Source organism: Dipodomys ordii, unplaced genomic scaffold (assembly GCF_000151885.1).
Source record: "Dipodomys ordii isolate 6190 unplaced genomic scaffold, Dord_2.0 Scaffold44, whole genome shotgun sequence".
In the NCBI taxonomy this organism is placed as follows: Eukaryota; Metazoa; Chordata; class Mammalia; order Rodentia; family Heteromyidae; genus Dipodomys; species Dipodomys ordii.
Genome location: NW_012267260.1, coordinates 6,713,583 through 6,741,445, shown reverse-complemented (window position 1 = coordinate 6,741,445; position 27,863 = coordinate 6,713,583). Strand labels below are relative to the sequence as shown.

At 39.7% G+C, this 27,863-nt stretch overlaps 1 protein-coding gene across 1 annotated transcript in view; it reads right to left on the bottom strand.

Annotated features, from left to right (window-relative positions):
- Positions 1 to 296: 296 nt before the first annotated feature.
- Positions 297 to 27,863, bottom strand: part of Supt3h (suppressor of Ty 3 homolog (S. cerevisiae)) — a 244,295-nt gene continuing 216,728 nt past the window's right edge. The window contains exon 10 of the mRNA XM_013019032.1: positions 297 to 431. Coding sequence (XP_012874486.1) covers positions 390 to 431 — 42 coding nt within the window. The 3' untranslated portion in view covers positions 297 to 389. The remainder of the gene's footprint in view (positions 432 to 27,863) is intronic.

Genomic DNA, 27,863 nt, shown 5'->3' with positions numbered 1-27,863 from the left:
TTTGTCTCCTTTGTCTCAAGCCTGGATTATAAAATGTATCAAGTAAAACACAGACTAAACACTGGGGGATAAAAGACACTGCTTTCAAGATCTGGGAGCCCAGGGCAGCAAACCCATGCCAAACGAAAATTTCAAAACTGTGTGATCTGTGTTTTTGTCCACCTACATGTTACCCCAAACATCCTGTCATTAATTAGCCGAATAGCTCCTCTAGTAAACAAGACTCAGTGCTGAAGGGCTGGACAAAAGCAGGAGTCAGCCCTGCTGACAGTCAAAACAAAGCAGGGGATGGGCCCTGCAGGTGAACTTAAATTTTATTTTGTGCAAGGAGTGGAAGTCACCTCAGTGTCACATTGCCTTTCTTGTTCCCGTAGGCAGTTCCAGGCACGTCAGCAGGCCAAAAACGCCATCCCATTCCTGCGGTAGGCACTCTGTCAAAGAGAAAGGGAGCTGCAGTGAATTATCACGTCCAATTACACCAGGAAAAGAGGCAAAAGCTTTTTTTTCCCCTGTGTTGCAGACTGCTGGCTACAAGCTAATATGGTACTTACTAGGAACATTTCTGGTGGTAAAGCTACAGCAACTGCCCTATTAAAAAGTGACTGTGGAGCCAGGCACCGGTAATGCTAGCCACGCAGGAGGCTGAGATCTGAGGACTGAAGTTCAAAGCCAGCCGCAGCAGGGAAGTCACTGAGACTCTTATCTCTAATTAATCATCAAAAAGCTGAAAGCAGAGCTGTGGCTCAAGTGGTCGAGTGCTAGCCTTGAACACAAAAGTTCAGGGACAGTGCCTAAGTCCTGAGTTCAAGCCTCAGGACCAAGACACACAAAAGAAGTTACTGTGGTTAGTCTACTTTTGGGGCCGTGGGAAATAAGCAGAATAAGACATCTCATTTTGTTATTTGATTGGGTGGTTACACCAAAGAGGTGCTGTGCTGAACCTTCTCCTCTTTTATAAACACGTGTTCTCCATTCAACATGCTCCAGAATCATTGCTAAGTATCTGAACAGCCTATAATTTGCTGACTTGCTACGGTCTTCCCAGTCCTTGACATCTTGAGCAGGAAGCTATGGGAGCCGATTTTGAAAGTCTCTCCTCCCAAGATGATGATCTCAAAGGAGAGTTGGCTTTCACCCCAAGTTAGAGATTTTGTACTTCAGAGTTGGCGGGCCAAGAAAATACAGGGATTCTTGTGACTTATCCTGGATCTTTATTTTGCACAGAAGTGGAACAGAACTAAAATCTAGAATTTAGGAATAAAATTTTCCCTTTATTGGCATATTTTACATGATTTAAACTGCTAACAGCCACATTTAGATACTTCATAATCTTCGATTTGTTTTTCTATAATTTATTTTTAGAAAAATAGAGAAAATGATAAAAATTCCACCCTAAAGACCCATCCTGTCTGGAGTTAATAACCTGCCATTCTGGAGTCTTTACAACCGACAGGAGCCACGGAAGGTCCTAGCCCACATCTTTGTGACTGCAGCTTTTAGTGCAAAAAACTCCAGCATTAGCCAACGTATCCTTGGGACAATGGGAGGGTCCTGTCCAGGTTCTGAAGCTGCAGGACTGCTGTCACATTAGTGTCACAAATGTCTCTTCCCCCCCGCCCCCCAAGCTTGTTATATGTGCCCAGACACATACCGATCCATGTCCTGCAACACGAGGATGACAGATCTCCCCCATAACTCCATAAACTTAGGACCATCACTGCTTATACCAAAAGCTCTGGGACCATTTGTGCTTATCTCATAGTACCTGGAAAAGGTATCATCCACTCCCACAGCTCCACAAAAGTGGCTAACAATGCAATAGTACCAAGGCTCAGTACCAATTACTGAACATGTACAATACGGACACCCAGTTCTGTAGGTAGGATATGAGCCTGCTTATCTAGACAGACTACATTCTGGTATAGATCATAATTTGACCTGAATGGATAAGCATACGCCAAAACGAAAAGCTAGCTAAATTCTAAATTAAAAAAAAAAACCCTAGAAACTATAAATGGTGTTTTTAAAGTTTGAGAAGTTTTATGTGTTCAGGAATTTGCCCCTTTCTTCTCACTTTTCCAATTGTTCAGCATGTAATTGTCACAGTAACTTTTTATGATCCCTCATATTTTTGTGATACCACCTGTAATATCTCTGTTGCCACCTGATTTTTGTTTGGGTCCTTTATTTTTTCTTGGTCAGTCTATTTAAAGGTTTTTCAATTTAATCCTCCTAAAATCCAACTCTTTGATGATCTTTTATATTTTTTTTGTTCTGATTTTATTTATGCTCTGATCTTTGTTATTTTTTTTTCCTGCTAATTTGGGATTTAGTTTGTTATTGTCTTGCTGAATCCTTTAGGTCCATAGTGGAGTTATTTGAGATCTTTCTGTTGTTTTGATACATGCATTAATTTGCTACAAACTTCCCCTTCAGTACTACATTTGTAGAAGATTTAACAACTATAAATATATATATATGTATACACACATACAATATGACCACCCAAATTTTTATAATACTACAGAGACAGAGACTAATACAGAAATAGTTGGAGACTTCAATGCCCACTTTCCTCAATGGACAGATTAGACAAAACATCAATGAAGAAACACTTGAGTTGAACCATATTATAGAACATTATATTGAGCAAAATACAAATTCTTCTCATTAGCACACAGGACATTGTTCAGGGCAGGTCATATCATTAGGTCATATGTTAATCAAGTCTCAATAAACTGAAAAAAATTAAAATCATATTATGTATCTTCTCAGATCACAACAGAATAAAACTAGAAGTTAACAACAAGAATGGAAGTAAAAAATGGCAAAAATGCTTGATAAGAAATGTACTAGTTATCTTGCCAACGTAATTGTAACCCCTCTGTATGGTATTTTCACAATTAAAAAAAAAAAGAAAATGTTTGTAAAGTTCAATGGGTAACTGAAAAGAGAAAAAATTCTAGAAATAAGTGAACATAATAATACAACAGGGGGCTGGGAAGATGGTAGAGCACTTGCCTTGCATGCATGAGGCCCTGGGTTCGATTCCTCAGCACACCATAAGCAAAAAGAAAAAAAAAGCTGGAAGTGGCACTGTGGCTCAAGTGGTAGAGTGCTAGCCTTGAGCTGAAGAGCTGAGGGACAGTGCCCAAACCCAGAGTTTAGGCCCCACAACCGGACCAAAAAAAAAAAATACAACATCCCATATCTGTGCAATACAGCAAAAACAGGTGTTTTTTTTTTTTTTTTGTATCTGTGAATGGACAGGTTTGAGAAACCCTTTAATTCCCAAATTGGCTCACTTCTATTTTTTTTTAATGGGTCAGCATCAATTGGCATTTTTTAAGGAATACAAACTAAAATTAAGAAGCAGAACAGAAGCCAGGTGCTGGTGGCTCAGGCCTGTAATCCTAGCTACTCAGGGGGCTGAGATCTGAGGATCACGGTTCAAAGTCAGCCAGGAAAGTCCGTGAGACTCTTAGCTCCAATTAACACCATAAAACCAGAAGTGGTGCTGTGGCTCACATGATAGAGCACTTGTCTTGAGCTGAAGAGCGCAGGGAGAGTGCCCAGGCCCAGAGTTCAAGCCCCATGACGATGACCACCACCACCACCACCACCAACAACAACAAAAAGCAGCAGAACAGAGATAGGTATGACGGCACATGGCTGTAAATGTAGGCACTATAGAGGCTGAGGCAGGTAGATGACTTAGCCAAGGAGTTTGAGGCCAGTTTGGGCAGCATGCAAGACCCCATCTCAAAACCAAACCAAAATAAAAACAATAACAAAGAGCAAAAGATTAATATTTATTTTAATCAAAAGTTGAAAAATATGCCAGAAAGCTTACCTTGTAGTTTTAAGTCCAACACTATTTACTGAGTTTAATACTTGTGCTAGGAGGCAGATAAAGCATTAACTATAGACAAAAATGACTACGTTCTCTTCTCAATTTCTTCTTTGAATGCCCAGATAGTAACTTTGATAAACTGAAAAAATATCAAGATAATTAAGATGTTTACTGAAAGGTTTTATGGCAAGTGGACTACCATCAGGGCCTATAAGGAGGCGGCGCACTGTGTTTCTGTTGAAGTCTCAGCAAGGCTGTGCGCTCAGTGTGATTTAGGGTTGAGCAAACAATGTGGCCTGTCTGGATCTGTTTGGAGTTGGCCAATTTGGGTCAAATCCAGCAATAAAAGGGTCAATAAAAAGATTTGGAGCATATAGTCACCCTCTCCCTAAATACCATTAACTCCTAATTAAGATGCATTTTGGATGATTTGGGGGCCACAGGAGCCTCCTTGGTTTCCCACAAGTAACCAAGCTCTTAGACTACCCAGGAGCTCTTCCACCCTCCGTAGGGGTAAGGTGGGCAGAAGGAAAGATTGTACAGCCCTATTTGGCTCTGTTGGGAGGGTGGGAGGGAGCAGCAGAGTAAACTGAGAGCAAAATACCTGCACTAGCCTTGACTTAATAAACATCTGACTTACTGAAATACCACATTGAGCTGGGAATGAGAAGGTAGTACCTTTCTGAATTTCATGTACAAATGATGTCTCATAGTCAACTCAATTAATCCTTCATCTGTCCCATCCTACATGAAAGCTTTATAGGAAAACTCAGTAGAGCTTGTTAGCTGGCCTTTTCCTACCTCTCTGGTGGCAGTCTCACTGCCAGAAGAGAGGTAGAAAACCTCTCTGTGATTTAAACCTAGTTAGTTGCTCAAATTCCACAGCCTCCATTCACACACTGGAACTCAGCTCTGCCCTCTGTGGGTTCCTTGACTCCGCCTGTAAGCCCTCTCCTCGCTCCTCTAATTGCCTGAGGAGATGACTGTGCCCATGAGAGACATGCTGCTTTGCTTTAATACTCTTTGAAGCTCTGGAACTTCATATCAAAGCTAGGCAACAGCTTCTTAAAAGATAAAATATGCCCCTTTTCTTTGCTTCCCTGTGTCTGCGTGTGGGCAAGAGATTTAATTATAATGAAGAAAGCAGAATGGTGGTCTAAAGTCTTAAAATCAAAGTGGAAATCATGGCTGAATCTCATTAGCAAACATAAATACAAATAGGCACATCTTGTTTGCAATACAGCCATGTGACTTTTCCCTTTTTGATAATTTCATTCTAACTCTGATATTTCAGAGAACCTAAATTGAACCATATGATGTATAACACTGAAACACGCAAAACTCTTAATTAAACATGTTCCTTTTTGTGTATTTCCCTCATGTTATAAATACCCTGTAGAAACCTTGGAGGGCAGCTGGCCTGACAGTAGAGACTTGATTTAGGGAGAGCAAGGGTGTCTTTCTTTTTAAAGAAGAGGTCTACCCTGATTAGGAAAATGGGGGGGGAAAAGACACTGCTAACTTTCACTCCATGCCGAGTAATGTGGCATTTGATGACTGGTTTTGGCAGTCTAGGCTAGCTTGGAGCTTGCCGCATGGCTCAGGCCAGCCTGGGACCTCAATCCTGCCTCAGCCTCCTGAGCACTGGGATTACAACAGTGAGCCTCCACAAACAAGAAACTCATTTTATGCATGTTTTTCTCCTACTCTGTGTCTTATTTTACTAATGAACTCTAACATTGGGCTTTTTAAAAATTCTTGGGTTACTACCAAGTTGTTTCAGCATTCTGATTAAAAAAAACTCTACATTAAATTTACTTATTAAATTACTATTTCTAATGGCACAAGTCATTTTAAATGATATGATATGTGTATTTGTTGCAAAGGAATTAGGTGGTTCGTACCAACTATACTGAATTTTAGAAAAAAGTTTTTGTAAATATCATCTTTAGTAATTTTATGAGACTAAAAGTATATCATTTCTACATTTATATTGTTTCCTATGCAACTGAATGCACGTAAATACAACACTGGTTAATATTCAATGTGAGTTAATATTAAACTTTTATTCAGCTATTTTATATTATATTCATTCCAAGCAGCAATACAAACTCATGCACATATATGTGCAATGTGTGCACATGTGCATGCACAACAGGAGTTGCTAACCCAGATAAGTTTTGAAGGAGCTCAGGCTACACAACCACTAATTTTTATTTCTGTTAGTTGACCAGTAGCTTCCAGAATTCATGAGTCTTGCTATTTTATTTATCTTTATATGTCTAGAATATCTCTAATACACAGGAACACTTCAAAAATTAGATGAGTAAGCAAATTTATCAATACAATCAAATATATCACATGGCCGGGTGCCTGTGGCTCATGCCTGTAATCCTAGCTACTCAGGAGGCTGAGATTTGAGGATCGTGGTTCAAAGCCAGCCTGGCCTGGCAGAAAGTCCATGAGACTTCTATCTCCAATAAACCACCAGAAAACCAGAAGTGGTGCTGTGGCTCAAGTGGTAGAATGCTAGCCTTGAGCTGAGGAACTGAGGGACAGCGCCCAGGGCCAGAGTTCAAGCCCCCATGACCGACAAAAAAAAAAAAAAAAGTATATATATCACATGCCACCATCAAGTTGGTTTCACTTTAAGGATACACAGATGGCACAATGTAGGAATCAATAAACATAATACTTCATACCAACAGGATGAGAGTTAATTATATAATCATCTTATTAGATTAAAAATGCACTTAATATATTCAATATTCATTCCTAATGAAAAGCTCTGAACAAATTAAAATATTGAAGAGACTTTACAATAAAAATGTTTTAAAACATTAAAAAAATGAAGACAACACTCAACATGATAGAGCCTATATATAAAACAGATACTTAGCCAACACTATACTGAATGAGGAAAAACGGAAAGCATTTCCTCTAAATCAAGAACAAGGTAAGAGTGTCTAGTCTTACCCATCTTATTCAATATGGCAGTAGAGGTTTTAGCTACAGCAATTAGGTAAGAGAAAGAAATAAAAGGTATACAAATAGGAAGGTCAGGAAGTCAGATAATCCCATTTGCAGGTGATAGGATGCTATAAAAGCATAAATAATCTACCAAAATTTTTGGAGCTGATATATTTAGTACAGTAGCAAGATACAGAATAAACATAAAAAGTCAGCTTTTTTAGACAAATTTGTTGGGAAAGAAATCATATAGCATACATAAACTACCTAGGAATAAACTATCAAAGGAAGTAAAAAAGACCTCCACAATATGTTACAAAATAATGGTGAAAAGAAATAGGAGACACTAAATGATAGAAAGACCACCTGTGTTCATGAAGTGGGAAAATGAACATTGCTAAAATGTTTATATTACCCAAAGTGATTCTATCTAGCCCCATGAAAATAATATCCTTCAGAGAACAGGAAAAGCCATCCTGAAGTTCACATGAAAGTGCAAAGGAAATGTCCTTTGCAATGCCCATTGCCAAGGCAATGTTGAGCAAACAGAACAAAGCTGGAGGCAACACAATATCTGATTTTAAGACAAAGTACAGAGCCATAATAAGTGAAACAGCATAGCATTGGCAAAAACAAACAAACCCAAAACAGACAAATGGTATACAATGGAGAGGCATACACCTAGGCCAACTGTCTGTTGACAAACCACCAAAAAACAGCTTCTTCAACAAATGGATATACTTGATCCCTCTCTCTTATCCTGTACAAAAATTACCTCGGAGTGAGTTGGTCTCATACCTGTACTCCTAGTCAGGAGGCTGAGATGTGAAGATTGTGGTTCTAAGCTAGCTGGCAGAAAAGCCCAAGAGGTTTTTATCTCCAATTAACCACCAGAAAGCTGGAAGTGGAGCTGTGGCTCCAGAGTACTAATGTCAGTGGAAGAAACTAATGTATATGCAGTTGCAGGAGAAAAGATGGGAGAAAAAAGTAAAGAAATATGGTATTTCAATCAAAGTCTGAAAATTGTAAAAGTGGTTTTGGTCTCCATATAATGAAAATATTTATCCAAGAAACTCCTACTCGGGTGTGAACATCCTACTTTGAGTGCGATTTTGTTTGGCAAAGGGCTGTGAAAGAGTGGAAGCTAATACAGAACATGTCTATAAACAAATTTATTTATTTAGTACAGACTGACACATTCACTAGAGGATTTCAGCAATTACATGTGTAAAACTATTTCCTACCGTGGTTTCCTTTTGTGATTTTGCTAATTTATTCAACGTAGGCCATTTTCATGCATTGACTGCTAAAAGCCATTTTGCCACCCAGGCTGAAATGAACATATGGGAGACTCCGCCTTCTTTTCAATTCTTCATATAAATATAATTATCTAAGGTGATATTGAATAGTCAGTCTTTTAAAAGAGGATCATGTCAGGTTAATGCCATATTATATATATATATATATATATATATATATATATACACACATACATACATACACACACACAATGTATACAATGGGCACACATACACTTAATGTATACATCTGGACATACATATATTAATGCACTCACATACAACTATACATGTATGTGTGTACATATTCTATGTATAAATTGTATACATATAGCTGGGCACTGGTGGCTCACACCTGTAATCCTAGCTACTCAGGAGGCTGAGATCTGAGGATCATGGTTCAAAGCCAGCCCGGGAAGGAAAGTCGGTGAGACTATTATGTCTAATAAACCACCAGAAAACTAGAAGTGTTGCCAATGCTCAAGTGGTAGAGTGCTTAGCCTTGAGCTGAAGAACTCAGGAACAGTGCCCAGGCCCAGAGTTCAAGCCCCACAACCAACAACAAAAAATAATTGTATACATATGTACATAATGTACACACTTTATCAATGAGACTTGATATGACTTCATGTTAGTATACATATGTATAAAGATATAGATGTCATATGTTTATGTTAGACATATGTATACATTCATAATGCTGATAAAACATGCTGTAATCTAAATTTAGAGAAATGTGGAGATTTTGGACATGGGAATATGATAAAAGCTTTTGGCAAAACACAAAACCTATATAAAAGTGTAAGGTGGGCTGGGAAGGTGGCTCAGTGGTAGAGTGCTTGCCTCGCATGCCTGAGGCCCTGGGTTCAATTCCTCAACACCACATAAACAGAAAAAGCCGGAAGTAGTGCTGTGGCTCGAGTGGTAGAGTGCTAGCCTTAAGCTGAAGAGCTGAGGGACAGCACCCAGGCCCAGAGTTCAAGTCCCATGACCAACCAAAAAAAAAGTGTAAGGTGTTTACATCTGTATTCAGTATGTTGTTACTGTATTCAGTCTTTTGAATTTAGTTTAATTATAGTAACACACTGAAATCATTAAAATAGCTGTGAATCACTGCCTTGCCCCAGTGTATGGGTAGGCCTCCTAGGCTGAGTATGGCAGGGTCCTGATATTCAAGGGCAGAGGAACTTAGGTAAGTTGAGTGATAAACTTCTAAGATCTCCAACCCAGACTCTTAGCTCACCACAACACCCGAGTTTCTGTGGTGGGTTTAGAAAGCTAAGATAGACAATGACATGGATAGCCTTCCCTGGCTTATAGGAAGATAAGCCAAGCTCTGCTATAAATGAGCAGGTGGAAGTGAGCTATTCCATTTCACTGTCCTAGAGTCAAGACAGAACTAATCTTTCAAAAATGTTGAAAATCAGCCAGGCACCGGTGGCTCATGCCTATAATTCTAGCTCCTCAGAAGGCTGAGATTTGAGGATCATGGTTCAAAGCCAGCCCGGGCAAAAAAGTCCGTGAAAAGTCTGATCTCCAATAAACCACTAGAAAACCGGAAGTGGCTATGTGGCTAAAGAGGTAGAGCGCTCGCTTTGAGCTGAAGAGCGCAAGGACAGTGTCCAGGCCTAGAGTTCAAGCCCCACAACCAGCAACAACAAAAAAAAATGTTGAAAATCTTTATGAAAAGCTAAAAGGTAATGCTGCCAATTTTACCTACCACTTTAATGTGTCATGTTGAATTTCTTTATAATTTATTTTGCCATAATAAAGGGCTATTTTTAGGGGTCTTATGCTGAAAATAATTTTATTAATGTTTTAATATAATAGTAATTGTATTACAGTCCCCTGAGAGATATAAATTAGCAAAATCACAAAAGGAAACCATGGGAAATAGTTTTACACTTGTAACTCCTGATATCCTCTAGTGAATGTGTACATCTGTACTAACTAGTCCTTTAACTGGTAAGTCCTAGGGTCAATCTTCATAGTGCATGGAAGAGATTTCATACTGTAAGAGGGGATATTAAAATATTTTATGGTGAAAAATTATATAGGAGGAAATATAAAAAATGTTCAGGATACTCACATGGGAGTAAGAAAATATGTAATGATCAAATACCTTTGGTGATGGGGTTAAATTTTATTAATTATTAATACATATCAGATTACCTACACAGACATGTCAATGTGCCTTGGGGTCTGGAGATTCCCTATTCTGACATAAGGTACTTGGGGAACTCAGAAATAGCTAGCATTTGTTTTATTTATTTGTTCACTAATTCACAAGTACTAATGTACAAGTACAAGTGACATGTCATGTACTACTGTAAGTGTTGAAGATGTGAATACACTGAAGATATGAATACACTAAATCTTACTTGCTAATCGGCTGATACACAAACACACACACACACACACACACACACACACACACACACACACACACACACACACACACACACACACCAGTGGAGACAAGTGCTACAAAGGGAAATGAGGCTGGTGAGGGGACTGGGAAAGAGGTAGTGGTATGCCACCTTTCTGATAAGGTGACACTTGAAATGAATGCAGCTCAGTAAAGTACAGGAGGAAGCCAGACAGATGACTTACACATGTAACAGCAGCGTGTGGGTGCATTACAGGAAAGCTGTGGGAGGTCTGTGGGAACACCCTGTCTACCTTCCAGTGCTTTGGTTTTCCTGTGTGTGTTCTCAGTGTAAGGCACAGGGTAAGCTCTGGGGACGCAGTGAAGCTGTCCCAGTTTGTATTGCCTCACTTTGGGCCAGGAAGTAGGGAGAGGGAGAAATACATACTTAGAGGTACGTGAGTGCGCGTAATTACATATACATAAAGGTTTTAAAATAACTTTGTCAAGAATGACAGTCACATCCCTATGCAGACCCAAGTGAGTGACAAAGCAACAGTTTCAAACCAGAAGATGACCTAATTGCCAGTAGTCTGTGTGGATGCTTTCATTGGCAAGGGTTGAGTGTAAGTGCTAAATATGTGTGTGTGTGTGTGTGTGTGTGTGTGTATATTTATATATATGCAAATGAAAAAACAAACCATTTCCTAATCAATCTTTTCATTTCCTTTTAAATCTTTAAATATGGGTAAGATTTTGGTGAACTATTTCCCTCCCAGGATTACACAACGTAAGAAAATTCACATAGCACCAGGGGAAAAGTGCACCAACCCTATCCCTACAGGGAAGTCGCCTGGGGTGCCAGCTGCAGCTCTCACATAGAAACAGCATACACTAGTTCTACAAAGGGGAGTTCGTTGTGACATTTCAAATTCCTTTTTATCACTCTTTCTCCCAGATTTCACTGTTCTATTTTCATAAAGTACTTCGATCATACTTGGCCTCCTTTGTACTTTCCCTTCACCTGCCCTCATTTCCATGCTATTCATCCCCCAGTAGAGCCTGCTTTACTTTCCTGTCACTCATTTTTTAAAAGCATATATTAAAAAAATAAAAGCATATATTTAGTATACCCAGTTGTAAGATAGAAAGTCAACATAAGAAAAAAAGTTATCATTTTATATACAAGCAATGAGCAAGAAGAAACTGAAATTGAGAAATCACAAAACATGACTGGGGAAATCTCACTCCAAAATGTGCAAGATCTATACAATGAAAACTTGAAAACACTGCTAAGGAAAACACCCCTGAAAAATTTTAGTGAAGGGAGAGAGGTGCTGTGTTAATGAGTCAGAAGACAATACAGTCAAGCTGTGCTCCACCATCTAACCTGTGTGCAATATAGTCTTACCTACATCCTTGGTTCAATTCCTTTCTGGATCCTACCAGGCTTTTCTGTGGGAAGTGGAAAATTGTTTCTGGATGAAAATTTTAGATGTTGAACATCTAAAAATGCTGAAAAAGAATGAAGTTGATAGGACATATAGTACCTGATTTCAAAACATAGTACAAAGCTGAAGTAATAGATAGAGACACAGACCAGAGAACCAAAACGGAGCCACGGGTAGTCAATGGCAGAAATCAATATGGAAACAAGAGGTCTTTTCAACAAATGATGCTGGATTAATTGGACATGTTTATATGCAAAGCAACAAATCTTTATCTTACCTTATACCACATAAAAATATTAACTAGAATAAGACTCCAAAAGACACTAGAAGAATGTTCCATGCTCTCAGTGTATCAGCAATCACTGCAAAGCTTTGAAATAAGTCTTCCCCAAGGAGAGCTTGAAATCACATTCTGGAAAACCACCTTTGTAACAGTGTGTCTAGTAGCAGTCTTGTTCCATCCCTGACAGTTGGCCCTCTTTATCACCATGCTTTTCAACTCTGCTTTCTCCACTGTAATCTAGACTTACAATCAAGTCCTCCTCCACTTAATGCAAAAGGTTGGTTAAGGTTACAAACAGGTGGACTCACTGATCTCTTGAAGCATTAGAACCAGTTGTCAACATGCCCAATGAACTAATCACAAGAGGCTCAATAGTAATACAGCACTAGAAAACCCTGTGGAAGCTTTTCAGAGCACCAAGATAAAGCATGCCCACTCTGAGACAGAGTAAGAAAACAGCAGGCCTTCCGTTGAGGGAGTAGTTGGGAAAGGCAATGAGTCCAGGGAGGCATATACTGCAGGGAAAAGCAGGCAGCGCTCTGGAGAGAAAATGGCCACTAAAAAATAAAAAATCTCTTCCCAAGTAAACTACTATTTTTAAGACTAAACAATATCTTTCTATACTGGAAATGCAGGTTCTAGCCTTTACATTATTATAGCTCCTTTAAATTTTATTCTTTCTTTTTCCTAAGTTTAAAAACAGCACCTGAAAACACAGAATGTTACTTTTTTTTTTTTGTGGGTCATGGGGGCCTAAACTCTGGGCCTGGGCATTGTCCCTCAACTCTTCAGCTCAAGGCTAGCACTCTACCACTTGAGCCACAGCACCACTTCTGGCTTTTTCTGCTTATGTGGTGCAGAGGAATTGAACCCAGGGCCTCAGGCATGCAAGGCAAGCACTCTATTACTGAGCCACCTTCCCAGCCCAGAATGCTACTTCTTGGTAACAGGTTAAGAATCAGATTAAATCAGATGATGCTCTGGGAACTGGTTAATACGTTTTTGTATTAAATTTTGGGACTGTACTAGCTATTGCTTACTTTCCCAATACCCAATACAGTTATTTGCTATATGTAATATGCCACTGTCTTTTTTGCTTCGTTCCCCACATCCTCCTTTAGCTATTTCTCCAGATGACCTGAGACTACAAGTCTGGTCACAATCAAAGCATCTGCGCATTAAAGAGTCAGTCAAGATTGGCTACAACAACTCAGATTAGGCATTACATAAATATTTACTACAGGGAATAAAAACTGTGAAAACAACACACTCATGTTTATGAGGATCTATTGCTGCTAGACTTACACCATGGTTATCATACTACTGAATGACACCAAGTTTTAAATAGAATTTTTTGAACAATTATGGAAAGTTTTAAAACTCCTCCACTTATTTTTCAAAGGCAAAATGTTCATCTTAGCTACAGACTACGGCTTAAGATCTATAGGTCCAGACAATTTTATCTGCCATTCATTAGACAGATATATTTTTCTAGATTTAACAATTACTCTTGAATCCATAAATTATTCCTTGTAACTGGACTTTTGGAGGTCTCTTTTCTTCCCTATAGCACAGCGATATTTCTCACAGGGGTTAGGAATACATTAGAACCACCCAGGGAGCATTTCAGTATCCTAAGACTTGGACCACATCCTTCAGCAATTAATTCCTGGAGGCAAGGCCCCCACAGCAGTCGCAATGTTCAGCCAGGGTGCAGAATCACAAATTCACAGTGGCCCTTCAGGTTCATTATCAGTCTTAATTTCCCACTGTCTTTATCCCTAGGGTTAAGAAAAAACTACCATAATATTCTTCTGTGAACATTTATATTAATCTCTGCAACGAACACTTTCCCAGGCTTTTCTGTTACCTAGTTTATCAGTGAGCCTTCTCTCTCAAAGACTGATAGGAATTAAAGTTGTCCAAAATGCTTCCCTCTTGAGGGAGTTTCTTTCATTTTCACAACAATACATTTGTGTGTATTTTGATGGCTTATGGCCGACAAGGTTTTTCTACAAGCATTATCTCATGTGAAGCTCCCTGTAACTCTACAGAGTAGGTAGAGTTACTACACTCATTTTAGATGGGAAAACTGTGGCTCAGGAATATTAGGTGACATGATAAAATTTCAGGGTTCCACGACAGAGCCAGGACACAAACACTCAACCCAGTACACTTGCCATTACTTCAGTCCACCCTACTACCCTTTGAAGAAGTAGACTGGTAAAAAAAAAAAGGGGTGGTTTTCTTTTTAAAGGCATTTTAGTCTAAATGTGATATGACAATGTAGGTTGTAATTGGAGCACTTGGGTACCATCTATGGGAAGGATCTAATGTAATTTAATGAGATGCCTGGGATATAGTATGTGGTCAGCATATACTTGTTGAGTGAATACTCATTATCCTTGTTTAACAATGTCTGTGACTCTCCTAAAGAGCACAGGTGTAGAAATGAGTGCTCCAAATGAATCTTCACTTTTTCATCTTGATTTTATCCACTTTATCCTGTTAATTATAAGGACCTAGAGAAAGGGTCATAAATATAATTTCACATTCAGGCTGAATCAGTCTTCAAGGAAGACAAGGACAGACTGAAGGAAAAGAAGACACACACAGAGTAGTCTAGTGTTCCTGCCTGGAAGAATAATTCTGGGAAGTAACTAAATATATGCAGGAGAAAAATATTAACTGAAAACAGCTCACAAGACCATATAATTAAATTAACATCACTGGGAGGAAGAATAAGGGCTCACCATTCCAGCAGACTGGCCAGATGTAGGCCCTTAGTACAACCATGGCGGCCACAGGTTTATAGATTTAGAGCTAGTTCACTGCGATGGTGATATATTTAGCTGGAAAGAAGACAGCTATTATGTATTTGGAATAATGCTCCCAACACACCTGACCTGAGGGCCACCACTGGCTGACATCTGGAGCAATGCATAGATACCACTTCCTCCTCAGACAGTGAAGTCTGAGCAGTTGCAGGGTGGATAGGAGGCCAAGAATTGGTCAGGGATGATGACTAAAATCTGGGAATCAAAATGCTAGTTAATGGTGGGACAACTTCCAAGAAACAGAATTAACAATTTAAAAGAGTTACTGAGTAAAAATGTACTAATGCTCAGATTAAATTTTAACCAACAAATGATTTAAGGAGGCCTAAGGGACAATCTCATTACTGAAAATAAAAAATTAAATAAAATAAACAGAAAATTGCTTGACTCATATCCTCTCTCCTCCCCCTCCTGTTTATTCTGCTTCCTTTGTTGCTTTTGTCTCGCTTAGAATCCTTGGGGGGCTCTAAAGGGACACACACTTCTTGACATATATTCGGCAGGTCACATCTAGATATGTGCTTTTTGAATTAAGATGGCTTATTTAAAGCAATAAGAAGCTGCCACAGAACAGCCAAAATTATACATATTAGAAATGGAAAAGACCCATTAGATCATCAAGTTGGTCCCTCTGGGCCAGTGCTGGAGAAGCAATAGAAATAAAATGATCCATGCTCCAACTGTTCTCTGTGGTTAACAAGACAATAACATTCTCAAACAGAAAAGGGTTTTGTAAGTTTATGACTAAGATAGTGAACTTCCCTTTTTTTCAGTTATTTGGTTGTTAGTTAGAATCTGGTGGAATGTGCTAATTTGCTTTAGTTATATATGTATGTAGGTAGTATGTGTGTATGTATGTATGTGTGTGTATGTATCTATCCATCCGTGCATCATCAATGTATCTTTGTGCATACACAATATAAGCAGATATTATTAAGCCAGCACTCACCACGACTTGCAATTTCTCTTCAGTTATAAATAGTCCCATTTATATCCATGATAAGCTACTGGTTTACTGACAGATACAGATTCGGATGATGGTCAAGATTTGCTAATGCAGATACTACACCAACTGTCTCATTTCTCTCTTCTTTGGGAATTTATGATCTAATCACAAGTCTGTAATGTCCTCTTCACTACTGCCCTGCTGCTCCTCCAGGATACTGTCTACTGAGCCAGGTTTCAGCAAGGCAGTCAGCCAGGATACATGACTTTGACAGTAGATATGTAAGGCATTCTGTCTTCTACTGAACTTGGGTCTGGGGTGGGAAGGCTTACAAGCCTAGTGCCCCAGAAGAGCCTAATCCAGTGAGGCTCTTCTTCCTTCTCTCATCCCATGTCTCCCCTGCCACAATTTTCCTTTCTTTCTTTATGCCTTGTACAGATGCAGCTTCTATTCAGTGACCACCACTTATGTTCTACTCAAGATCACAAACAAATGAAAGCAAAAATCTAAGCATCTAAAACACACCTAATATGTAAATTAAGACATTATTCATATATAAGAAGTACAGAAATTTCTGCTTAGTGAATTCTTAAAGGAATTCGCTAATAAAATCTGGAAACATGATCACTGTTTTTAAACACCTGAAAGTCTATCACAGGAGGCAAGATTAGTACTATCCTTTATGTTCCAAGAAAACGCCCAGAGAAAAAGAAAGCAGGATTTCATTATCTAAGAGAGAGACACATAAAAGACACAAAAGTCTATCCTTGCTGAGGTGCATGTCAGAATGAAAACCAGCACAGAACCCATTCTTCACCACTTATTTGTGTTACTTACAGTGGTCAGTTCTGACTGAGGATCTTGTGTTGTTTGCTTTCACAGCTCTTCCCATTACAAGGACTTAGATGTAAACACATCACACTCTGTGGGGAGGATCACAGAGGCCCACACATTGACTCTGCTCCCTTCTTCTCAAGGGGCTTTGCTGCAGAGCAGGGAAGGAGGCTGGGCTTGAGGCCTACCTCTCAGACTGGCCGCTTGAGACTAGTAGCTGCTGCTTCTGCGACAACTTGTTTTCATCTCCCAGGCTTTGTGGCCCCTACTGAAAAAAATAAGGAGTCGCAGACAGCCTGTTTCAAGAACACTCAGAAATGAATGCAAACAGATGCAAAAGAGAACCATGGTTTTTCTGACTTTGCTCCCCTAATGAAACGGCTACCTTCATTAGTAGTGGTTTCTTTGTTCCTTTCCATTGTCTTATTGTACACCACAGGCATTGACCTGCAATGTGTTATGTTTGACTCTTGGTGAAGTGTAGCTGCTCAGCTGTTGCAGGGAATCCGGTTAATACATGGCAAAGGCTATGGTGATAGGTATGTTGTAATATGATTTGTGAGTAAATGTAAATAATACAGACAGATATCAGATACAGCCACACAGTTCAAGCACTCCTGTTACAAATGTGTACACAGACTGCCCTGTAGGTTCCCCCTCCCTCTCATCAGGGACGTTTCTGGCTGTCTAAAAGGGAGAAAAACATTTGCTCTATCATTATTCCTGTTTAACAGCAAGACTGAAAACCTTCATATTGTCTGCCACATGCCCACTCAAGCTTATTGTCTTTAAATAGTTTAAATGAAAGTTGTGCAAGGAAATAATATTCTACACTTTTTGGTCTCCAGGGAGGAATATGGCTGTTCCCAGAAGAAAGCGAGTCTTTGCTGAATCTGCTTCTTTAAGAGTAAAACAGGAAGTTCAGTCCTTTTTTATTGTACCTTTTCCACTTTTGAAAAGTTGCCCAAATAGTTTCAAGTAGAGTTAAAGCAAAGTTATTAATGTCAAGAAGCCAAAATCTTTCTCCATGGTTTGCTGAATGAGGAAGGAAAAAGACTGTTTGCCCTTAGCTATCCTTTGCTTCTCCTGTTTGAGCCAAAGGAGCAAGAGAGAGATGAATAAGTGAAAGGGGCTAGTGCTTAATTCTTTAGCAAAATCACAATGTTCTTCCCTCACTCCAGCAGCTGACTGTGGCTAGTCCATCTTTAAGATAGATAGGCTCTTCTGTGAGAGACAACACACTGATTACAGTGCTTCTGCCAGAGGGAACCTCACACATGCAAACCATTATGTAAAATATAATTCCTTTTCCTTTAAGAATACTCAAGATCATTAGACATGGTTTCTTCAATGCTAAAAAATCAGGCCAAAAAATGAAAATAAACAGTTTTAAGTAGTCACAACATAATTCCCTCATGCATCTATGGAAATACAGTAAAAGTGACTGAAACTGTGGCTTGACGTGTCCTGTTGCACCGTTTTTTCTATTTTCACAACTCTAACATTTGCCCTCTTATGCTGTATCACAGCACTTTCACTCTATGTCAAAAATTCACACAGCAACAGGCAGACGGGCAGCCTTCGAGAGAGTTAATGAACAACAGGAAGCAGCCCAGAAGCTTGCTGTAAATTAAATAAACTCCTTATAAATAAAACATGGTAACAAATGAGCAAAAATGTAGGGTATGACAACATGACACAACTTTTACAAACAGCAACTGAATGTACAGCATAGCTTTATACAATAGTGTGCTGGGCTAATTTAAAGCTAAGGTGATGATTCTGTTGATTTAACAGTTTAGCATGGAACTCATAAATAAGAAGAAAGTTTGTAATAAAGAAATCATGAGAACTTTAGCATTCATGTATACAGAATTAGGTATGTTGTTATATGAGGTAGATACACATTTCAATTCAGTCATTTTTTTAATATTATAAATCAACCAAAACATTTAGGCTGAACAGTGAGCAATCTTATTTAGATTCAAATAAATTTTTTATTAAAATTTTGAGATTATCACTAGGTCTTAGTTGGTAAACATTCTCCTTTTCTTGATGTCTATACAGGCTTTGCTTCTTGCAGTTTGCCTTCTTAAACTTTTTAGGGATATAATACTGAGGTTTGAACTGAGCCTTGAGTTTGCTAGGGTGGTGGTCTACCACTTGAGCCTGTTCAAGCCCTGCTTTTTGCTGGCTATTTTAAAGACAGGGTCTCAGGACTGGCCTTGAACTGTGATTGTTCTATTCTAGGGAAGAAAACATCCCAGATCAATTCTTTTTATTTTTAATGTTCAGGTCAAGACTAACTGGGCTTATTTTTGAAAAATGTACCCCTGGATTATTTAGGTAAGTGAGTAATCCTGCTCTTCTACTTTACTACTATGATTATGTTTGTGGCATTAGTAATAGATTTATTTTTTTGGGTCCGGTCGTGGGGCCTGAACTCTGGGCCTGGGCGCTGTCCCTCAGCTCTTCAGCTCAAGGCTAGCGCTCTACCACTTGAGCCACAGCGCCACTTCCGGCTTTTTTCTTTTTGCTTATGTGGTACTGAGGAATGGAACCCAGGGCCTCAGGCATGCAAGGCAAGCGCTCTACCACTGAGCCACCTTCCCAGCTCCTAATAGATTTCTTTAAAACATTCTTTTTTTTAAAATTCTGGAGGCCAGAGTAAAGTAATAAATATAAGTCCATGTCCCCTACCTGGGACTAGATAAAAATACCTTTGGAGAACAGTCACTTCCAAACCAGGTGAAGATATTATAGCCCCCCCCAATCCCCTGATAAGCAACTCTCAGGCTATCCAACTAGGGAGCTGGCAGTAAGTTCCCGTTCATATTGATAGAACTCATAGACATTTTTGCAACAGATGCAACCTGTTGAGGCATGGAGAAGCAAGAGCTGAGCAAAAGGGGAGGAGTGATTTCACTCTGTCCCCAGCTTCAACTTAGTCCTGGAGCTCATAATGAGCTCTCTCTTCCTTAGGCCTCTGACTTGATGTTCATGCTGATGAATTTACTTGCCTGGTTCTGTTTTGCTTGGGTGACTTAGTCCTTTAGGTCCAAGCTTAGAGGATAGTTCTTATAGGAAGGCCTCTCTGAATGTTAAGACAGAGTTAGGTCTCACGTAAGTATATTAAGTTCACAGTGGGTACTAACCCTATTTACATATGCCAAGCTGCCCACCTCTTTGCCTGTAAGCCTGTGGCAGGAAGTGGAGGTCACCTGTTCAGTTATGTGACCCTTGCCCTTGGCACTCACCCTGACATGCTGTCAGATGCCAATAAATATTGGATATCTCAGTAAGGGGCTAAAATGATGATGATCTTCTTAATGATAACTAGATTAGTGCTTATTATGTACCAAACATTATTCTAAGCTCCTGTTGGGGGTCAGATAATTGATATCCCAAAGTATTACTTAAAGATGCTGAGCCCTATTGAATGAAATGAAAGAAGGTGGTTTAGAACCAAGGTCTGCTCAACTTCCCGTCACTGCTCCCTCCATACAGAAAGGGGTTCCCTCTGAAGTTCCTTCTGTTGCTGAGGATATGTCTTCCTAAACAAATGCAATTGTCTTTACTCTTTTCTCCCCAGGAATTGTGATAACTAACCAGGAAAGAGTAAGCACCAGAAAAGGCGGGAAAGAAATGTCACCGTGCCCTGAACGACTCTTACCCGCTCTCTGAGGGAAGCTGGGGAGCATCTGGAAGATGACTTCCCCACAGTGACAACATTTTGCCCGCCCCTCACTTTTGGTGGCTGTTGGCTACCTCCAACCCAGAGGAGCTTAGTCCTAGGACACTGTCTGTTGGTTGGGCTTATTTCCTTCTCTTAAAAACCATCTGATCTCCTTTCCATCCCTGCAGCCACTTACCCATGTCCCTCTGCTCTGTGAGGAGCATATTTGAGCTTCAAACATCCATCCCTTTGAGTTTAGTCTTTTGCTTATGCACATATTACATTCCTGTTTTTTTTTTCCCTCCTCACAATCTGCTTCCAGTACATTTTTCAGCAAACTTCCAGAGGGCAGAGAGGAATCACCCCTGTCTCCACACCCTGTAAGTTCATATTCCTAACAGTGTTGCAAGGCAGGTACCACTACCAACCCATTTATAGATGAAGAACTTGAACATAGAGAATCTTCTTGATCTTTTCAATTTTCAGGTTGGTTTATTTTGGTAGTAATACACCAATTAAGGTGAATGTGCTTTACATGTTAGGAGCAATAGTGAACTAAGAGTAACAGCTGATTGATACTAAACCACAATAATTCTTAGGTAGAACCATACCAATCTTGACAGTCAATTAGTTTTATGTGGTTCAACCTCATGTATTGAGTTTAACTACAGCTTAGTTTTAATCCCAGGGCCTGTCTGTATATCTACCTACAACTAGAAATAAACAAAGATTCTCCCCATCCCCTCCCCCAAGAAAAAGAGCAGCATACACTTACATATGGTCCTTCTAGGGTGATGGGTACCTGGATAGGGACCCGAGAAGTCATAAAGCATGGAATTTGACAGTTTCATTTCTGCTGCTGTCTGGAGGATATCTTTGCTATACGTAAACCTCTCAACAATGACCTTGGTTGTGATATAATCTGCTTGTGTGATGATCGTGTCAAAAGGGGTAAAAAAATCCACATAATAATATGTTCTTCTGTAGCTTTAACTTTTTTAGTGTGTCATAAGCTAAAAAGAGAAAAAATATTTGGAGCTGACAATGATTTAAATTTGCTGGTTCCCAGCATTTCTGGAATATTGCCAGGGTTAGTTTGGATTAGATCTCTCAGACTCTGCATTATGCTAGTCTGATGTAGCTTAAAACACACCCTTGATATAAAGCAGTAAAAGGAGTCCACCCAACCCCACATAACTGGCAGTCTGTTCTCAAGCTGCCTGCTCTGAGCCAGAATGTTTTGTTGTTTCGCTCTAGGAGGGTGATTCCGTGTCTCCTGGTGATGAAAATACCTTATAGGCTAATCCAAAGATATCTAAGGCAAACGCTCACAGAAGGGAACAGAACTTGTTTTTAAGGCTAGGAACATTTTTAGAGTCTGCTGGAGATTTTTATTTCAAAATCTCCAAATTCAACAATTCTTCAGCCTTGGTAAACTTTCAAATGGAAAGCCCCAATATTTAGAGTAAATAATGTCTAGGCTTCCCCTTCACAGCAAGTTTTCTTTTTCTCCCCTGTCATAAGAGTGTTATATCCTGGCAGCTGAAATACAGAACTCCTTTGTAGTACAGCTATCATGCTATACCGCGCAGAATGTGTTGCTAATGAGGTTATTGCGTAGAAGAGCCATAGAAGGACATGGAAAAAAGAAAATACCCTGACAAATGTGTTGACCAAAGGATGCCAACAACTCTCCTAGGGTCCTGTCCGAAACTCAAGGATTTAAGAAAGTAAAAACGAGCTTTAGTGTATGTGAAAAATCATAACATTGAAACATAAGTCCATTTATCTTTTAACTATTTTTTCTAGTTCTCTTCCAAAATTTTGCTGGTTATTAAAACACTGCTGTGTAAATAAAAATGTTCTGCTTTATAACTTAACCCCTATTTCTTGTCCTTGCAATATAATAATGTCATTGTTTATTATATCACACTTATTCTTAAAGCAGCAGAGGCGGATTTGAAGGAGTCTAGTCAGCACATTGAGGACAGGCCTTTGCAGGAGGATGACACTGGGAAACCAAAGGCTGAATGGACAGTTCTAGAAGTCCTATGAGAGAGTATAAACCGTGACACCACTAGATAAGCAGAGCTCTTCATCAATATCCTCCCATCTGCTATGGGGACTCTCCAAGGCTGAGCTGTCCACTGATAAGGTCATGGGCAATGCATTACCAGAACTTCAGAGAAACTACGCAAATTCCAGATTGGACATCTAATTACAAAGCAACATTTATTAACATACATCCTGTCTTGATGAGCAAATGCCTGCTTTTGCATCTCTTTGCAGATCTTTGTATTTCTTTGCTTTGTTTACCTAACTATCTTGACTTGTGAGGACCACCAAAAAGGAGAGCTAACAGATGAACTACCACATATGCTATACTTAAAGAGTTACAGGCTGTAGGAGTTAAAATGGGCCTTTAAGGTAATTTAGCTCAACACTCTCATTGTACAGTTGAGTTTGAGGGACTTTTCCAAATGTTGTTCAGTCAGTTAATGGCTGAACCGGGAACAGAACCAGGTCTCCTGACTCCAATTCAGCTACTATTGCCATCATAACAGGTTTCAGCCATGACATACTACTTAAACAAAGTCAATAACCTAGGCACTATCAGGATTTAATGGGAATAATTCTATTAAATAGAGAAACTAGCTAACAGAAAACTCCTTGTATCTAATTCCTAAAAATTCAAGTTGTGGAATTATAACTTAGTATGCTGTCCACATACATAAAAAGGCAAAGAAAGTTATGTGAATTCTTAGACTTTAAAATGTCAAACAAGCCTGCACAAATGAGATTAATAAGTATATATTCAATGCAGAAAAGTCACTCTGCATGGGGCAGCATTTTTAAAAAAAAAAGTCTACTGTATCTGTGAAGTGAAAACTGTAAAATTTCTACATAAAATATATTTTTTTCTCCAGAGAGCATACATTAAAAAAAATACAAGATGGGAAATCAAGAAACCTCACTCTATTCTGAACTCTGCCATTAATTCACTGAACTACCCTAACTTGATAAGCCATAGTTTTCTAAGCTAAGGGCTGTTTTTTTAATCCTTTCAATGTATAGATTAAGAAAGTACATTGAGACAATGTGGTAAGAAAGGCCCTGAAAGTTCTGTGCTGGTGCCTTGGAAGCAGGCCAAAGCGGACAGCAGAAGAGTGTGGAGAGGCCAAGACTAAAGAGTGTCGTATTGTTCTCTCCAACCTTACTGAATGGTTTTGCTTTGACCTGATTCTGGTATTAGGCTAAGGTATAAGCTCTTGTTTAAGAATGAGGTAAGTGGTTCACGGCTCAAATGTGCAAACTATTGACAAGTTCAAAGTTTTGTGATAGTCCTAACTCTCATATTCTTTTCCTAGCTTAAAACCCAACAAGGAGTAGGTCTAAAAGATTAAAGCTAATATAGGTAGCCTTTTTGTACTGGTTTCTACCTTCCCTATTCTTCTCATCTCCAGTCATTCCACGCCACAGTAAGATCCAATGCTGGTGAACGCTCTGACTGAGGAGAAGCACAATTCACCTGGGAACTCTACATTTGCTCTTGCTTCCTCTGTATCAGCTTCTCTGGCTAATTCTCCAGTCTTACTCGGCCAGTATCTTATATCTTATCTACTGTACTTATGTGCCAAGAGTGAGAAATTTCCGTATGAAATATTAATCTTTCTCTCCAATGATACTACCTTCTACTTGTTCCTATGTAAGTCTGTGAAGGATTATCATGTTAATTGCACATTATAAAGAAATAGTATAATCCCCACTATGTTCCTTCTGGGGTGTAATTGTCTTTTATATTGGTTAAAATATTTAGTATTTAAAAGTTCACTAAAGAGGGGCTGGGAAGGTGGCTCAGTGGTAGAGCGCTTGCCTTAAATGCAAGAGGCCCTGGGTTCGATTCCTCAGCACCACATAAGCAAAAAGAAAAAAGCCGGAAGTGGCGCTGTGGTTCAAGTGGTAGAGCGCTAGCCTTGAGCTGAAGAGCTGAGGGACAGTGTCCAGGCCCAGATTCAGGCCCCACGACCGCCCCCCCCCCCCCCCCCCCCCCCCGCCAAAAAAAAGTTCACTAAAGACTTATTGAAATAGGACATTAAAAAATACCCGGAATTTAGCCCAATATTTAATTTCAAAAATTTGGAAACAGCCCTTATAATGCACAGCTTACAGTTTTGGAGGTTTATGCTACTATGTAGCCATCTTAATTCCAAAGTAAATGTGAAATAATTCTCCAAAGACTTGATTGTATGATATGGTATCATTTGTTATTCAGCCAGAGAGAGCAACACTCCATTTAAAAGCAATTTTAAAAACTCCCTCAAAAAAGAAACTGAAATAGTATCACTAAAAAGATAACAAAATAACAAAGTTAGCCAGAGAAAGGGTCAGCCTTTACTTGTAGAATTATTTTTGTGTTGACAGTATTTTCTTCCCTCACCATTCACAGATTATTTACGTGTCCTCTTCTGGGTGCTGAGAGTACACCCATGACTGAGGCAGGGAATACCGTGGCCTCACACAAGATGCCCAGCTAACAGCTACACAGTACGTCCAGGGGTGATGACAGCGATGAGGACAGATATGCAAGGAGAAGGGGGTTCTGAGGAGGGGGTGGGATTAGTTTGATGGAAGTGGTGAGAAAGGCCTGTCTGGCCACATAGGTAAGTGACAAAAAGACAATGCACTCAGGAGGCTGAAATCTGAGGATCACGGTTCAAAGCCAGTCCGGCAAAGTCCTTGAGACTCTTATCTCCAATGAACCACCAGAAAACTGGAAGTGGCCTGTGGCTCAAGTGGTAGAGTGCTTGCCTTGACCTGAAGAGCTGAGGGACACCGCCAGCCCCAGAGTTCAAGCCCCACATGGACCAAAAAAAAAAAAAAAAGAACAATGCAGAGAAGACTACAAATCCCACAAGGAAAGACACTGAGAGAACACCAGCACATTCCACACACAGTAGAGAGGCCAGCGTGGCTGCAGCTGGGTAGTGGGCATGAGCTGAGAGGCCATTAGGGTGAAAGGCCATTGGGGGCGTGATCATATAGGGTCTTGGGGGTGGAGAACTGGGGTATATCAGGTTAAGTAGAATGTTCTATAACCTTCTAAAGAGTCACCCCCTGCCTTCTTGATTGTATGGGGTACTTGCTCTTAGGAGGATGCTAATAAATGAATGTCAGGTTTCCTTTCTTCTGCATTTCTTGACTTGAGGAGATACACAAAAGGTCTGCATGAATCATGTCTTAATGCTTAATTATGGAAAGATTACAAATGGTGAAAGTAGAGGGCTCTACTACGTGTTGAATGAAGTTTGGCCTTGTCTCTACCAATTGTATGGCAATTCCTTTCCTGGTCCACAGATACCACCGCAAGACCTATAACCATCTGCATTAACTATGTCCTAGAGAAAGCTCTGACTATACACATTTATCATTCCCTACAGCTCTGATGGCTGCTTGAGTGCGAGTCTAAATGATTTTCTAGTTGGGAAAATGTTAGCTTGCAAGGAAGGCAAGTCTTAAGATATGACTGCAGTCATTACCAGGGCTGTTCCTCAGTCAGTCACAAAGCATACTGAAGCCCTAGCTATTCTCTGATCCCAGGAAAGAGAATGGAGGGAAGGATTGCAGTCTGTAACTGCATGCATTAAAATGCTAGCAATTAATTTATCAAGGAATATCAGTAACAAAGAGCCATTATGAATCCTGAGATTTGGGCCATGAATAATGAAATCTATAAAAAATCTTGCTGACAGCTGCTTACAGAGTAAGATGCTATTTTCACTTAAAAAAATTCACATCACAATAGGGACCACCAGATAGTCACTCTTCCATACAGGAAGCTTTAAATTGCATATCTTGTACTCACTACATCTAAGGAAGATTCAGCTAGCCAGAATTCCAATCTCTTTTGCTATCTCTAGCATATTTTTACTTAAAAAAATCAGTAATAACCAATCTCACCCTTGATTCTAATTTGCAATCACAACATCCATAACAAATATGCATGACACATGGTAGAATCTCATTGGTTGACACTCCTGCAGAAACCACAACCCCTCAACTTTCAATAAAGCAAAGGCCTCTTCGTCTAAGTGCACATTAGCTGCTGGCTCGGGTGGGCCCTAGGACATGGCCGCTCCCCAGCGGCAGGCGTACCGCAGCAAGGCACTCATTAAGCTATTGAGTTTCATTCCAGTAACCGTTCAAATACATTCTTCATTGTACCATAAAGTATGTTTGTTTGATGCTGGAACTTTGATTTTCCTCCTCTATTCCTCTCTCCCGCGCCGGTTATACACAGCTCACCACCCCTGTTTTGGTATTTTTTTCCCATGCTAACACACTCACAAGGATTCAGCTAATTCTCAATGGGTCTCTTGGTCATTAGTGCAAATTAGTGAGGTTTTGCTGAATATGGTCAGGATTGATTTGCCAAGTTCTTTTCCCGTTAAGGTTTTAAACCCATGTGTATTTCAAGGGAAATCTAATTTGTAGGTTTCGTATTCATTTACACTCAGCTCACAAACGTGGTTCTGTGAGTGCCTCCATCGCTGGTGGACAAGAAGCCACAGGAGCTGGTTTCCTTTCCTTTTAACAAGTTCTTGTTAGAATGTTTGCTTTGAAGTAGGTATTTGGATCCTGTTGGAAGCAAACAGAACTAAACCCCAGGAAAATGTAAAGTAAGATTTAAAAACTAAGTTCAAAAAAGTTTTTCTTGCTCCAATAATTATGCTTTTTAAAGAAAAATCTCCAAGGCTAGAACCATCCAGCTAACTTTTCAAGGATGATGTCATCACTTCGCCTGCCTGAATGAGGCTGAATCTCATAACGCTTCTGCCTTGCAGGGTGACAAGGCGAGTAGAAGGTTTTCTCTGCTTGGACTATGCCCTGTCCATCTTTCGTGTCTCTGCCTCTGTTCAGTTGATGGGCCCACACTGCTCCATCATTTGTTCGAGGCTCTGCTAAGGGATTCTTGAAGTATTCCTTTGTGCCACGGGTGTTCCCATCTTTACTGACTCCTGTGTATCTTCCTCTCTCTAGAGCACCTTAGCTCTGCCTAGCAGAGCAATCCCTTCCTGAAGTTTGCTCCAACAAACCTCCTGATGGGATAGATTCCTTGTTTTTCAATTTGACTTCTCATGGATGGCACGAGCAATGCTTTAAAGGCAGAAGAGCTCTCACGGAGCCAGATTTTAGCTAAAAATCCAAAGTAAGCAATTCTCAGCTGGGCACCAATGGTTTATACCTGAAATCCTCGCTACTTAGGACATTCAGGAGACAGATCTAGAAGATCAAGGATCAAGGCCAACCTGGGCAGAAAACTTTGCTAGATTCCATTTCCAAAATAAC